The sequence below is a fragment of the Carcharhinus amblyrhynchos genome, chromosome 28 (assembly GCF_965287045.1).
Source record: "Carcharhinus amblyrhynchos chromosome 28, sCarAmb.v2.hapA, whole genome shotgun sequence".
Lineage (NCBI taxonomy): Eukaryota > Metazoa > Chordata > Chondrichthyes > Carcharhiniformes > Carcharhinidae > Carcharhinus > Carcharhinus amblyrhynchos.
In genome coordinates this window covers 16,464,445-16,480,538 of record NC_137351.1, presented here as the reverse complement: position 1 = coordinate 16,480,538, position 16,094 = coordinate 16,464,445, and the positions used below count along the sequence as shown (strand labels likewise).

Sequence of the window (16,094 nt, the reverse complement as noted above, 5' to 3'; positions counted from 1 at the left end):
TTTCATACCTTGCCCATATCCTCTGGCTCCATGCATAGATTCCCTCCCCCATCCAACCCTTTCCATGACTACCCTCTTTCTCTTTATATATCTATATATAAGAAGTCTTGGGATTTTCCTCAATCCTGCTGGCCAATAACTTTTCATGACCCCTTTTAGCCCTCCTTATTCCTTGCTTACACCTTGTCAAAGGCCTTCTGGAAATCAAAGTACCTCAGTACATCTCCTTTATCCACATTGCATATTGCTGCTGCAAAGAACTTTCTTAAGTTTGTCACACATGATTTCCCTTTCACAATACAATCGGGCAGGCACGAGATGCTTTTCATGGTTTCTAAATGGCATAGCAGATTTTATCAACTTCCCTTTTGCAGATGTTTAGCTGACTGGCCTGTATCTTCTTGCTTTCTGTCTCCCTTCTTTTCTTGAATAGAGGATTTACATTCATTATTGTAGGGCAGGGATGAGGGGGCTTTTACTTTGCTACACCCCCTTCTAAATCTCACTGTCAACAATAACACTGCAGCATGTCCAATCTGTGACAACCAACAGGAAAATGGGGGCAAAGAAGGGAAAGAGAAAGACCCCAGATATATCACTCAGAGTCATTCTGACACAGAAGAGACCATTCATCCCACACTGTCCCTCACTTTCCAATCAGCTCCAGTCCATTTGCATGAAGTCCTTTCATTTCTAAAACAAAAGTTATTTTAAACTGAGTTTGTCTAAACTACGAGGAGCAGAGAGTGAAGAAATTGCAGCCAGCTCACAGCCTGGAATCCTCCATATAACCACAATGGGTACGATAGGGGAACCCATCAACTTAAACTAACTCATCTTCCCACATCCAGGTACACGTGAACAGTCCAAGATCACAACTTATCAGTTCCTCTTTCTCTCTCAGACACAGAAAGGGAAAAGGACATCGTGCTCTCTTACCCTGGTGAAGAAACAGGCTCGTCCGGATGCACCGATTTTTCCCACATAGTTCACAAATCCGACATTGCCTTCAGTGGATCCGTAGAACTCACAAACATGGATATTCCCAAATCGATTTAAAAATTCCTTCCAGACGTTGGCGCGAGCCCCATTCCCTATAGCTATCCTCACCCTGTGGTCTCTGTCGTTGCTCCTCTACAAAATTCATCCAATGAAAGAAAATAAAGACAGATATTTGAACTCTGGAAGATAAATGAGGCTGTGTGGCTGTGATGTTTGAGTGCCTCTGGCCAGGTACCAGCTCCTTTGGGCTGTGAACAGGGAGCTCTGGGCTTGTGGCATTTCCATCATTCACTGGATGCTGCAACACTGTGAAACCTGCACATTCAGGGAGTTCCTCTTTTTAACCCAAAACCTCTAGCCGCGAGAAGGAAAAAGCGGCTAATTTATTGGGAAGCTTTCAACTTTCGGAAGCCACCTGACACCCTGATTCATCGCTGATCCCAGCCCGAAGGGTCCGCTCCATCGCACTGTTTCTGCTCAAACTGGAGCTACATTCACACATCGGACAGCAGCTTCAGATTATCTTCACCACCAACTAATCACTCTGAGAAAACCTGCTCCCGATTGGGAAATTATCAAAGTTATTAAATTTAAAAAGCACTTTTTAGGATGGCACAGTGGTTAGCACTGCTGCCTCACAGCGGCAGGGACCTGGGTTCGATTCCTGGCTTGGGTCACTGTCTGCGTGGAGTTTCTCCCCGTGTCTGTGTGGGTGTCCGCCCACAGTCTGAAAGACGTGCTGGTGAGGTGGAATGGCCACGATAAATTTGCCACTCGGTGTCAGGAGGAATTAGGAGGGTAATATGTGGGGTGACAGGGATAGGGGCTGGGAGGGATTGTGGTCGGTGCGGACTCAATGGGCCGAATGGCCTGAGGGGCTAATTGTCAGGAAAGCAATGATGGCTCTTAGTCACACAAATCTTAGCATTCACTCTGCAGGCAGCCAGGTCCACTGGAACTTCACACATCTGGACATGGAACAGATGTCCCTCACAACCACCCCTCCCACCCCCTTACCCCCACCTCACCCCACCACCTCCCACCCCCTCACCCACCCCACAACCCCACCCCCCCTCACCCCACCCCAGCTCACACCGGGCTTCCCTTCCAGCTCACACTGGGTTCACACCTCCCCGCCACCCCCCCCCCCCCCGGTTCACACTGGCCCTGCTCACTTTTCCAGCTGTAAACTCCCACAGCTGGATGATGATGGTCAGCAAATATTTCTGCCAAGTGTGTTTCTGAGATTTTAATGATGTTTGTGTTGGAATCAGTTTGTGTCGTTTTCAGAAATTCCTCTGGGACTGATAGACGGATAAAGATAGACGGCCCATAATGACATAACATCTGCTGTTTTAATGTTCTTCCACAGAACCTGAGGCACATGCTGCACATCTGGATTGATTTACCTTGGGAGCACTGCAGAGATAACGTAACACTTCCCCAATGTACTGGATAACCGTCACATTGTACCGTCGACAGTCATCCCAGAAGTGGCTGACAGAAAACTTCTGCCGTAAGACAACAGTCGCCCCTGTGACAGGAAGAGAATAAAATTGAGGACTATTTCCAGATCATTCTGCAAAGTGGCAGTAATTAAATATCAACCTGGATTTTCCAGGTCCAAAGCTCCCAGCGGGAATCGCGTCAGCTCATTCACGACCTTCTGTAGTTCCTTGCAGTCTTGGGCAGAGCAGGAGCCATACCAAGCTGTGACACCACCAGAAAGAATGCTTTCTATGGGGCATCTGTAAAAGTTGGTGAGAGTCGTAGCTGACATGCCAAATTTCCTTAGCCTTCTGAGAAACTATAAGTGTTGATGGGCTTTCTTAACTATAGTGTCAGCAAGGGGGGACCAGGACAGGTTGCTGGTGATTTGATTTTTTGTTTGTTAGAACAAATGAGATCCTGGAATCTTCAACATCCCTGTGAGAATCCAGTGTATGGGGGAGTGGGGGGGGGGGGGGGGGGGGGGCACACTGAATTCAAACTCTGCTCCAACCACTGTTACTGACTGTTTGAGATGAGATATTGTGGAATTTGCAGGTGAATTGCGAACGGAAAATGTGAGCGCTCCAAGTATGAAACTGCTTCCTCATCATCCTGGAGTAATGCCAAGGGGCAACGTCATTCTGCATTAAATAAAATCTGTGTCCATCTCCCGACTTTCCTCAAAATTAATTCCTACATTCACATTTATTCTTATGTACACTTGTCACCCTACGACTACCTCCTCCACCCACTGGAGACACTAACATCGCAAATTGGATAATGGAATTTAGCATAAAGTGTAAAGATATTTTAGAATGGGAACAGAATGTGTTTGTATGCCCTATCCAGTGACCCCCGCCCCACCTCAACACACCATAGATCTCAAATTGGAGCAAGATTTGAATGGATTGATGGGGGGATGTGGTGGCCACAAAACTCTCAGCCCCCCTAATCCTGGCAGGGAGAGTGAGGGCAGAGGGTGAAGCAGCGAGTGACTCCACTATCCGCACCAAGGAAAGTCTCACTGCCAACAAGATCGGCCCCAGTGGGACTATCACTAACTTGGTTTCTCAACTTCAATCTCAACTCCACATGGCCAGAACCACAGGAAAATAACTCGATTCTTCAAGTCAATTCCCCTTCAATACTGGGAGGAGTGAGAGGAGACAATAGCCTAGTGGTATTATCGCTAATCTATTAATCCAGAAATTTAGCTCATGTTCTGGAGATCTGGGGTTCAAATCCTGCCATGGCAGATGGTGGAATTTCAATTCAATAAAAAATATGTGGAATTAAGAATCTACTGTTGACCATCAAAATCATTGTCCGTTGTCAGAAAGACCCATTTGGTTCACGTATGTCCTTCAGGGAAGGAAATCTGCCATCTTACCCAGTCTGGCCTACATGTGACCCCAGAACCACAGCAATGTGGTTAACTCTCAACAGCCCACAGGCAACTAGGGATGGGTAATAAATGCTGGCCAGCCAGCAACACCCATGTCTCACAACTGAATGAAAAAAAAGAGAATTTTAAAATAAAGTGTGAAGTAGAGAGAAAGCTCAGATTGGGGAAGTACTCTTATTTAACATGCTAACTGAAAAGTATATTGTGTCTGGATTCTGCTGTTTCCAACAGGATCAAACCCTGGGATAACAGGAAAAGTGTGAGGTAATGCACTGAGGAGGGCAAACAAAGCAAGGGAATGCTCAATAAATGGGACAATATTGAGAGGGGTTGAAATAGTGAGAGACCTTGGAGTGAGTGTCCACAGGTCTCTGAAGATGGCAGGACAGATGTATAAGAAAGCATACGGAATGTCTTCTTTATTGGGCAAGATATTGAACACAAAAACAGGGATGTAAAGCTGGAACTGTATAAAACGCTGCCTAGGCTACAGCTGGAGTTTTGTGCACAGTTCTAGTCACCGTGTTACAGGAAGGACATGATTGCTCTGGAGAGTGTAGAGATTTACAAGAATGTTGCCAGGGCTGGAAAATTGCAGCTATGAGGAGAGATTGGAGAGGTTAGGGCTGTTTCCTTAGGACAGAGCAGGCTTATGGGTGACCTAATTGGTACAAATGATGAGGGGGCTGTACAGGATAGTCGGGAAAGACTGGTTTTCTCTTAGCTGAGGGGTCAGCTACTAGGGGCAGCGATTGAAGGGGATTGGTAGAAGGATTAGATGGGACATGAGGAAAATCTTTTTCACCCAGAGGGTGTGGGGGTGTCTGGAATTCACTGCCTGTGCTGGTGGGTGAGGCTGGAACACTCAACTCATTGAAAAGGACCTGGTTCTGAATCTGAGGAGCTGGGATCTGCAGGGCTATGGTCAGTGTGCTGGAGACTGGGATTGAAATGGACGGTGCGCTGGAGACTGGGATTGAAATGGACGGTGCGCTGGAGACTGGGATTGAAATGGACGGTGCGCTGGAGACTGGGATTGAAATGGACAGTGCACTGGAGACTGGGATTGAAATGGGCGGTGCGCTGGAGACTGGGATTGAAATGGGCGGTTTATTTTATGTTCTCTTTGGTGGCAAGCTCAGATATGATGGGCTGAATAGTCTCTTCCTGCACAGTATCAATTTGATGGTTCTCTCTCCATCTTCCCTTCTTGTATTTCACAGGGTCTCTCTGGGGTAATTAACTCAGTTCATTTTCCAACTCGCTCCTCATTTAGAAATGGCAAGACATTGCTAAGCTTATATATTGAGATTTCATTTTTTCCTGCATTCTAATGGTCCCACTGGTTACTTGTTTATCACTTTTTAAACCAATGTTGGAACAGCAACAGGACATTCAACTCGTGTGTTTAATGTGAAATGAAACGCTCCATTTCCTGCTCGCTCAGGCACCGGGATCTCTTCATTTCTCTTTCCCGACCATTTCCTTTGCTGAACGTTCACACCTTCCTGCTCCCAACAACTGAAAGGGGCCAAAGAAGAAAAGCAAAGGATAAACCGGAAGGTCAGACCGCGCCAGGGAGAGAGTTTCGATCCAGGGTTCCTACCGAGGAAAATGCAGCCCCCGATGCCAATCAGAGAACCGGCACTGTGGTACAGAGGCAGGGTGGTGTAGATAATGTCATCACTGGACAGGCCACATCTTGAGGTGAAGGCGACGATGAGATGCAGACGGTTGTGAGGGATGATGGCAGCTTTGGGCAAGCCTTTGAAACCAGAAAGAAAAGAACAAAATCAGATAACAGCAGCACAGAAGCAGCCAGAGCTCTAACTTAATTCCCCAGATATCCTGAATAAACTCCCACTTTATAAGCAGGTGGAATATTACACAAGAAAAATGATCCATCATTTAAAAAGTGAGATAATTGTTAATGTTCGTTGTGTGTTACAACACCCCAGTCCATCAGAGAAACAGCAACATTGGATCTTAATACTTAGGAGCTGAAGCTGGTTAGTCTGCCCTTCGAGACAGCTCTGCCATTCATCTTGATCATGGCTAATCATTGAATTCATATCCTGATCCCACCCTTCCTCCTGTACCCCTTGATCCCTTTAGCCCCAAGTGCTATATCTAATTTCTTCTTGAAATCAGACAACAAAGAACAAAGAAAATTACAGCACAGGAGCAGGCCCTTCGGCCCTCCAAGCCTGCACCGACCATGCTGCCCGCCTGAATTAAAACCCCCTACCTTCTGGGGACCATATCCTTCTATTCCCATCCTATTCATGTATTTGTCCAGACACCCCTTAAGTCACTATCATATCTGCTTCCACCACCTCCCCTGGCAGCTAGTTCCAGGAACTCATCACCCTCTGTGTAAAAAGCTTGCCTCGTATATCTCTAAACCTTGCCCCTTACACCTTAAACCTGTGCCCCCTAATAACTGACTCTTCCACTCTGGGAAAAAGCTTCTGACTATCCACTCTGTCCATGCCTCTCGTAGAAATTTCTCCTCACCTCAGTTCTAAAAGGTTTACCTCTCATCCTCAGACCTAGTTCTGGACTCTCCCAACATTGGGAACATTCTTTCTGAATCTACCCTGTCTAACCCTGTTAGAATTTTATAAGTTTCTATAAGGTCCCTTCTCGCTCTTCTAAACTCCATGAATATCATCCTAACCGACTTAGTCTCTCCTCATATGACAGAGCTGCCATCCCAGGAATCAGCCTGGTAAACCTTCGCTGTACTCCCTCTATAGCAAGGACATCCTTCCTCAGATAAGGACACCAAAACTGCACACAATACTCCAGGTGTAGCCTCACCAACACCCTATACAATTGCAGTAAAACACCCCTATCTCTGTACTCAAATCATCTTGCTATGAAGGCCAACGTATCATTTGCCTTCTCTACTGCCTGCTGTACCTGCATGCTTACTTTCAACAACTGATGCATGACGACTCCAAGGTCTTGTTAAGTATCCACCTCTCTCAATTTACACCCATTCAAGTAATAATCTGTCTTCTTATTATTGCTATCAAAGTGGATAACGTCACACTTATCCACATTATACTGCATCTGCCATGGAGATGCCCACACACTCAGCCTGTCCAAATCATACTGAAGCTTCTCTATATCCTCCTCACAGCTCACCCTCCCACCAACTTTGTATCATCTGCAAATTTGGAGATATTACATTCAGTTCCCTCTTCCAAATCATTGAAATATCATGTGAACAGTTAGGGTCCTCAAATAGACCCAGGTGGAATCCCACTAGTCACTGACTGCCAATCAGAAAAAGACCCATTTATGCCTACTCTTTGCTTCCTATCTGCTAACCAGCTTTCTATCCATCTCAAGACATTACCTGCAATCCAATGTGCGTTAACTCTACATACTAGTCTTATGTGAGATCTTGTCAAAAGCCTTCTGAAAGTCTAAATAAACCATATCCACTGGTTCTGCTTGGTCAATTATACTAGTTCTGTTTTTTAAAAAGTCTAATAGATTTGTCATGCACAATTTCCCTTTTATAAATCCATGCTGACTTTGTCTGATTACTTCACTGCCTTCCAAATGCCAAGTTATGAAATCCTTCATAATAGAATCTAGCAACTTCCCCAGTACTGACGTCAGGCTCACTGATCTATAGTTCTCTTTTTGAATAACAGCTTACATTCGCTACCTTCCGATCTGTAGGAACTATTCCAGAGTCCATAGAGTTTTGGAAAATAATCACTAATGGATCTACAATTTCCAGGGCCATTTCCTTAAGTACTCCGGGATGAAGATTATCAGGACCTGGAGATTTATTCATCTCCAATCCCATCAATTTCTCCAAAGCCATTTCTCTACTAATGTTGATTTCCTTCAGCTCCTCACTAAAACATGTTTCTCTGAGAACTTCTGGCACATTATTCACTTCTTCCTTTGTGAAGACGGAAATAAAATGCAAATTTAATTTCTTAGTTTTTTCTTTATTGCTCGTTATGAATTCTTCCGCTTCTGACTGTAAGGGGCCTACATTCATTTTTGTCAATCTTTTTCTCTTTAAATATCTACAAAAACTTTTGCAGGCAGTTTTATGTTCCCCGCTACTTTCATACTCCATTTTTCCCTTCTTAATCAATCCCTCGGTCCTCCTTTGCTGAGTTTTAAATTGCTCCCAATCCTCAGGCCTATTGTTTTTTCTTGCCAATTTGTATGCTTTTTCCTTGTATATGATACTATCTCTAATTTCCTTTGTAAGCCGTGGTTTGGCCACAACTTCCTTACCACTCTTGCACCAAACAAGAATAACAGCTTCTGGAGTTCACCTATTTGTTCTTTAAATGCCTGCCGTTGCCTGTCCACTGTCTTCCCTTTCAGTAATGTTTCCCGGCCCGTCAAGGCCAATTCATGCCTCATATCATCATAGTTCCCTTTATTGAGATTCGGGACCTTGGCCTCTGAATCAACTGCAACATTATCCACCTTGATAAAGAGTTCTATCATATTACAGTCACTCACCCCCAAGGGTTCTCTCGCAACTAGATTGGCAACTAATCCTTTCTCATTGCACAACACCCAGTCCAATATCACCTGATCACTTATTGGTTCCTCAATGTATTGCTCCAGAAAACCATCTTGTACACAGTCCAGAAATTCCTCTTTATTGCACAATGACTAATTTGACTCTCGTAATCTATATGCAGATTAAAGTTGCCCACAATCACAGAGGTTCCTTTAACTCATGCATCTCTGATATTCTGTCTAATGTTTTTCCCAACATTACCACTACAGTTTGGTGCTCTGTATACCACCGTCCCCTCAAGATTTTTTGTTCCTTGTTGTTTCTTAACCTGACCTGTACAGATTCCACATCGTCTGTGCTTATATCTTTTCTCAATATTGTATCAATATCATCTTTAATCAACGATGCAACTCTACCACCTTTTCCTTATTGTCTGTCCTTCCTAAACACTGAATAGCCCTCAATGTTTAGTTCATAGAAGTTTACAGCATGGAAACAGGGTCTTTGGCCCAACTTGTCCATGTCACCCCTGTTTTAACCCCTAAGCTAGTCCCAATTGCTTCCATTTGGCTCATATCCCTCCATACCATCTTAACCATGTAACCGTCTAAGCACTTTTGAGAAGATAAAATTGTACCTGCCTCTACTACTGCCTCTGGCAGCTCGTTCCAGACCTCACCACTCTCTGAATAAATTGGCCCTCTGGACCCATTTGTATCTCTCCCCTCTCACCTTAAACCTATGCCTCATTGTTCCTTGGGAGCACTGAAGAGAGGCAGCGATTTGCGAGAGGAGAGCTTGTGGGTGAGTACAGCGATTTTTAAAACTAACTTGACTAGTTTTTTTTTAATTTTGTACCGGAAGCCAGAAGGTGTTTTAACCTTACTATAAATTGGAGCGGTGAGGAATCCCGGTACTCTACACAGGTAGAGTATCCCACCCCTCCCTCCTCCTCTAACCTAAAAGAGAAAGAGAGAGAGACGGGCTCTGAGTGGGAGCAGGTAAGTTTGTTTTTCTTTTTGTGTGAGCTGTAAGGGCTTTGGCTCACGGGGCCAAAGCGAAAAGGGTGAGGCAAGGTAAGTTATAAGTTTTTATTACTTTTTTTTCCTCTGGGTTTCTATAATGGGCAAGTATGAGTGTGAAGCCAGTATGTTGTTGCCAATGCAATATGTGGGAGGTCTTGAAGGCTCCTGGTCTCCCAGACATCCATACCTGTGCTCCGTGTGTGGAGCTGCAGTCCCTACGGGACCAGGTAAAGGAACTGGAAATGCAGCTTGAGGACCTTCGTCTCATTAGAGAGAATGAGGAGATAATTGATAGGAGCTACCGGCAAGTGGTCACACCAGGGCAACGGGAAGAAGGCACGCGGGTAACTATTAGGAAGGGGAAACCTCAGGTGATGGAGAGCACGCCAGTGGATGTCCCCCTTCAAAATAGGTACTCCTACCTGAGAATTATTTGGGGGGACAACTCATCTGAGAGAGGCAGCTGTGGCTAGCTCTCTGCAGCTGAGCCAGTACTTCAAAAAACTAAGAAAGAGAGCAGCAAGACAGTACTAATAGGGGACTCCATAGTGAGGGGATCAGACAGGCGTTTTTGCGGACGCAGACGGGAGTCACAGATGGTGGTTTGTCTCCCTGGAACTGGGATCCGGGATGTCTCTGGACGCATTCCAGACATCCTGAAAGGGGAGGGTGAGGAACTGCAGGTTGTGGTTCATATAGGTACTGCTGACATAGGCAGGAAGAGGGAAGCGGTCATGAAAAGGGATTATAGGGAACTGGGTGGGCAGCTGAGAAAGAGGAATGTGAAGGTGGTAATCTCAGGATTGCTGCCTGCGCCGCGGGAGAATGAGGGCAGGAATGGAATGAGGTGGAGGGTGAATGCGTGGCTGAGGGACTGGAGCAGGGGGCAGGGATTCCGGTTCCTGGATCATTGGGACCTCTTTAGGGGCAGGTGTGACCTGTACAGTAAAGACGGATGGCACTTGAATCCCAGGGGGACCAATATCTTGGCGGGAAGACTGGCTAGGGCTACTGGGGGGCCTTTAAACTAGAAAGGTTGCGGGGAGGGAACAGAGATGAGGAGACTGAGACTGAGGAGGTTAGCTCCCGGCTAGGGAAGGACTGTAGACAGTATGAGAGGGAGGTTAGATGGGTGGTGGAGAAGAGAAATGTCCAGACTGAGGGGCTGAGATGTGTCTATTTTAACGCCAGGAGTGTAGTAAATAAGGTAGATGAGCTTAGGGTGTGGATTGCTGCTTGGGAATGTGATGTGGTGGCCATTACAGAGACTTGGATGTCTCAGGGACAGGACTGGGTTTTTCAGGTGCCAGGATTCAGATGCTTCAGGAAGGACAGGGTTGGGGGCAAAAGAGGCACTGTATCAGGGATAGTGTCATGGCTGCAGAGAAGGAGGATGCCGTGGAGGGACTGTCTACAGAGTCTCTGTGGGTGGAAGTTAGGAACAGCAGAGGGTTGATAACTTTGCTGGATGTTTTCTATAGGCCGCCCAATAGTGACAGGGAAGTTGAGGTGCAGATAGGGAAACAGATCCTAAGAGATGTAGAAATAACACAGTTGTCGTGATGGGAGACTTTAATTTCCCAAACACCAACTGGAATATCCCAAGGGTAAGGGGTTTGGATGGGGAGGAGTTCGTTAGGCGTGTTCAGGAGGGTTTCCTGACACAGTACATGGATAAGCCTACGAGAGGAGAGGCTGTACTTGACCTGGTGCTGGCTAATGAACCAGGACAGGTGTCGGATCTCTCGGTGGGAGAGCATCTCGGGGATGGAGATCATAATTCTATCTCCTTCACAATAGCATTGGAAAGAGATAGGATCAGGCAGGCTAGGAAAGTGTTTGTCTGGAGTAAGGGGAAATATGAAGACATCAGGCAGATAATTGGACGAATAAACTGGAAGGAGGCGTTCTTGGGGAAAAGTACAGAAGGAAGGTGGCGGATATTCAAGGAATGTTTGACTGGAGCTCTGCACGATAACGTTCTGATGAGACAAGGAGGTTTTGGTAGGGCACGGGAACCGTGGTGCATGAAGGTTGTGGTGAACTTAGTCAGGAAGAAAAGAAAGGTGTATAAAAGGTTCAGAGAGCTAGGAGATGTTAAGGATCTAGAGGAGTATAAGGCTTGTAGAAAGGAGCTTAAAAAGGAAATTAGGAGAGCCAGAAGGGGTCATGAGAAGGCCTGGGCAGGTAAGATTAAGGAGAATCCCAAGGCCTTCTACAAATATGTGAAAAGTAAAGAGATGAGAAGAGAAGGGATAGAACCTATAAAAGGTGAAGGGGGAAAAGTCTGTGTGGAACCGGAAGAAATGGCAGAGGTGCTTAATGAGTACTTTGCCTCGGTATTCACGGTGGAAAGTGATCTGGGAGGTTGTACTACAGGTTTGCGGCAGTCTGAAAAGATTGAGTATGTGGATGTTAAGGAAGAGGATGTGTTAGAACTTTTAAACTCTATCAAGACAGACAAGTCGCCAGGACTGGATGGGACGTACCCCAGGTTACTGTGGGAGGTGAGGGAAATGATTGCAGAGCCCCTGGCGGTGATCTTTGCATCGTCGATGGAGATGGGAGAGGTTCCGGAGGATTGGAGGAATGCGGATGTGGTTCCTATTTTCAAGAAAAGGAACAGGGATAGCCTGGGAAATTACCGACTGGTGAGTCTGACCTCAGTGGTTGGTAAGCTGATGGAGAGGCTTCTGACGGACAAGATTTATGAGTATTTGGAGAGGTTTAGCATGATCAGAAATAGTCAGCATGGTTTTGTCAAGGGCAGATTGTGCCTTACGAGCCTAGTTGAGTTCTTTGAGAATGTGACTGAGCACATTGACAAAGGAAGAGCGGTAGACATGGTTTACACGGACTTCAGCAAGGTGTTTGATAAGGTCCCCCATGCAAGTCTTCTTGAGAAGGTGAGAGGGCATGGGATCTAAGGGGCTTTGGTCTTGTGGATCCAGAACTGGCTTGCCTGCAGAAGGCAAAGAGTGGTTGTGGATGGGTCTTTTTCTGCATGGAGGTCAGTCACCAGTGGAGTGCCCCAGGGATCTGTTCCAGGACCCTTGCTGTTTGTTATTTTCATAAATGGCCTGGATGAGGAAGTGGAGGGATGGGTTAGTAAGTTCGCCGATGATATGAAGGTTGGTGGTGTTGTGGATGGTCTGGAGGGATGTCAGAAGTTGCAGCGGGACATAGATAGGATGCAAGACTGGGCAGAGAACTGGTAGATGGACTTCAACGCAGATAAATGTGTAGTGGTCCATTTTGGCAGGACCAGTGGGATGAAGGAATACAATATCAAGGGTAGGAGTCTTAGCAGTGTTGAGGAACAGAAGGATCTTGGGGTCCGGGTCCATAGGACTCTTAAATCGGCCTCGCAGGTGGAGGATGTGGTCAAGAAGGCGTATAGTGTACTGGCCTTCATTAATCGAGGGATTGAGTTTAGGAGTCGGGAGGTAATGCTGCAACTTTATAAGACCCTTGTCAGACCCCGCTTGGAGTACTGTGCGCAGTTCTGGTCGCCTCACTATAGGAAGGACGTGGGAGCTATTGAAAGGGCGCAGAGGAGATTTACAAGGATGTTGCCTGGATTGGGAGGCATGCCTTAAGAAGATAGGTTGAGGGAGCTGGGACTCTTCTCCCTGGAGAGACGAAGGTTGAGAGGCGACCTGATAGAGGTTTATAAGATGTTGAAAGGAATAGATAGGGTGGATTCTCAGAGGCTATTTCCCCGGGCTGAAATGGTCACTACGAGAGGACACAGATTTAAGGTGCAGGGAAGCAAGTACAGAGGAGATGTTAGGGGTAAATTTTTCACTCAGAGGGTGGTGAGTGAATGGAATCAGCTACCGTCGGTGGTGGTAGAGGCGAACTCACTGGGGTCTTTTAAAAGACTTCTGGATGAGTATATGGGATCTAATGGGATTGGGGGTTATAGATAGGTTTATGGCTTAGTAGGTATAGATGTGATCGGCGCAACTTGTGGGCCGAAGGGCCTGTTTGTGCTGTAGTGTTCTATGCCCTCTAGTTTTAGACTCCCCTGCCTTTGGGACTAGATGTGGTGCCAAGGTGAGCAAGGATTAGTTCTCATCCTTGCTCGCCTTGGTATCACATCTCTGTAGTGCCAACTATGCCATCCACCTTTACATCTAGCTGTGCAACTAATTCATCCATTTTGTTTTGAATGCTGCGAGCGTTCAAGTACAAACCTTTTAATGTTTCTTTTCGCTTTCCTACTATTTTTTACTTGGTCCTCATCTGACTTTGGCCCTTGATTTCTCTGCCTGTCACTTTCCTTATTCTCCTTACTGTCTTTTCCTCTCGTTCTTCATTCCCCTGCTCTGAATTCTTGCAAAGGTTCCCATTCCCTTCCCACATTAGTTTAAACCCTTCCCAATCACTCTAGCAAATACCACCACCTTCCCCTGCCAAGGACATCAGTCTCAATCCTGCCCAGGTGTAACCTGTCCAGTTTGTTCAGGTCCCACCTCCCAGAACTGGTCCCAATGACCTAGGAATCTGAAACCCTCCTCCTCAGACCATTCTTTTAGCCACGTATTCATCGTCTGTATCCTGCTGTTTCTACTCTGACTAGCACGTGGCATAGCTAGTAATCCCTGAGATCACCACCTTTTGAGGTCCTACTTTTCAGCTTGCTTCCTAGCTCCCTATATTCTGCTTTTAGGACCCAGGTATTTTACACCATACTCCGTGGCAGGGAAGCCCAGTTGGCACACAGTCCACCATCATGTCTGGGCGCCATATTGAAAAGATACCCAACATCACTGACCCATGATTGAAGAAAGAAGATGGACCTCCTGAGAATGAGGATGGATCTTGTGGAACATTCTGTGCCTGGAAGACAGGTCCCTTCAGGGCACAAAATTTTAAAAAAATTCATCATGAGATGTGCGCGTCGCTGGCTGGGCCAGCATTTATCGCCCATCCCTGAGTGCTTCTTGAGTTGAGTGATTAGAGGACAATTAAGAGTCAACCACATAATTGTGGGTCTGATGTCACACGTAGAGCAGATCAGGTAAGGATGACAAATCTCCCTGAAGGACATTGGTGAACAGGTGGATTTTTTTACTCATGATCATCACTAAACTTCTTACGGAATTCAAGTTTCACCATCGGCTGTGGTGAAATTCAAACCTGGGTCCACAGAGCTCTGTCTATCGACAATGCCATACAGATAGAAACACAGAAAATAAGAACAGAAGGAGGCCGTTTGGCCCTTCAAGCTTATTCTGCCATTCATTATGATCATGGCTGATAATCTTTCTGAATACCCTGATCCTGCCTTCTATCCAGATTCTTAAACTACGACCCCTGATTCTGAACACCTCTACCATTGAGAACACCCTTCCTGCAGCTACCCTGTCAAGCCTCATTTGAATTTTACAAGTTGCTGTAATATTCCCCCTTTATTCTTTTAAATTTGTGTGAATATAATCCTAACTAACTTAATCTCTCCTTGTACGTCAGTCCCAACATCCCAGGAATCAGTCTGGTAAACCTTCACTGCACTCCCTCAAGAGCAAGAACATCCTTCCTCAGATATGGAGACCAAGACTGCACACAATATTCCAGGTGTGGCCTCACCAAGGTGCTGTATAAATGCATCTAGATGTCCCTGCTCCTGTACTTGAATCCTCTCAATATGAAGGCCAGCAAACCATTTGCTATTTTTACTGCCTGCCTTACCTACACGTTTACCCATAGCGACTTGTGCACAAGGACACTCAGGTCCCACTGCATACTCTCCCCTCTTAATTTACAGCCATTCAGGTAGTAATCTGCCTTCTTATTTTTGCTATCAAAGTGAATTATCTCACATTTATCCACATTAAGTTGCATCTGCCCACACACTGGAGGCACAGTGGTTAGCCTTGCTATCTCACTGCACCAAGGACCCATATTCAATTCTAGCCTCGGGTCACTGCCTCTGCGGAGTTTGCCCATTCTCCCCATGTCTGAGTGGGTTTTCTCCAGGTGCTCCAGTTTCCTTCCACAGTCCAAAGATGTGCAGGTTAGGTTGACTGGCCATGCTAAATTGACCCTTGGTGTCAGGGGGATTAGCAGAGTTAATATGTGAGGTTACAGGAACTGGTTGAGGCAGGAACATTGACAACACTGAAAAGGCATTTGGACAGATACATGGGTAGGAAAGATTTAGCGGGATATGGGCCAAATGCAGGCAAATGGGGTTAGCTTAGAAAGGCATTTTGGTTGGCATGGGCCAGTTTGGGCCAAAAGGCCTCTCTCCCTGCCGTAGATTCTATAATTCTATGTTCTGTCCTCCACAACACTCACACGGAACCTGCTGGGACATCCCAGCATCTTTTACCACTCCAAATATTTTCAAAGAAATGTTCAAATTCCAGTTCCACAGTAGCAGTGAAATGTCCCAAGACACAAGAAACCCAACAAAAGAAAGCCAGGAAAGGCTGCAGAAACTCAGCAGGTCTGACAGTGTCTGTGGAATCGAGCAAATGGAAATCATCCAGACACAAATCGTTGGCTCTATTCTCTCTCCGCACAGACACTGTCAGACCCGCTGTGGTTCTCCAGCATTTTCTGTTTTTGTCTCAGATTTCAGCAGCCACAGTATTTTGCCTTTCACTTCGTCAAATGCTTGGAGTAAGAATGTTTTCGAATACAAGGG

The 16,094-nt window shown here is 46.0% G+C and overlaps 1 protein-coding gene across 1 annotated transcript in view; it reads right to left on the bottom strand.

Moving 5' to 3' along the window:
- LOC145359432 (long-chain fatty acid transport protein 2-like) overlaps positions 1 to 16,094 on the bottom strand; it is a 45,405-nt gene that overhangs the window by 23,557 nt on the left and 5,754 nt on the right. The window contains exons 2-4 of the mRNA XM_080213980.1: positions 5,505 to 5,663; positions 2,412 to 2,536; positions 940 to 1,134 (exon numbers count right to left, since the gene is read on the bottom strand). Of these exons, the coding sequence (XP_080070106.1) occupies positions 940 to 1,134; positions 2,412 to 2,536; positions 5,505 to 5,663 (479 nt within the window). The remainder of the gene's footprint in view (positions 1 to 939; positions 1,135 to 2,411; positions 2,537 to 5,504; positions 5,664 to 16,094) is intronic.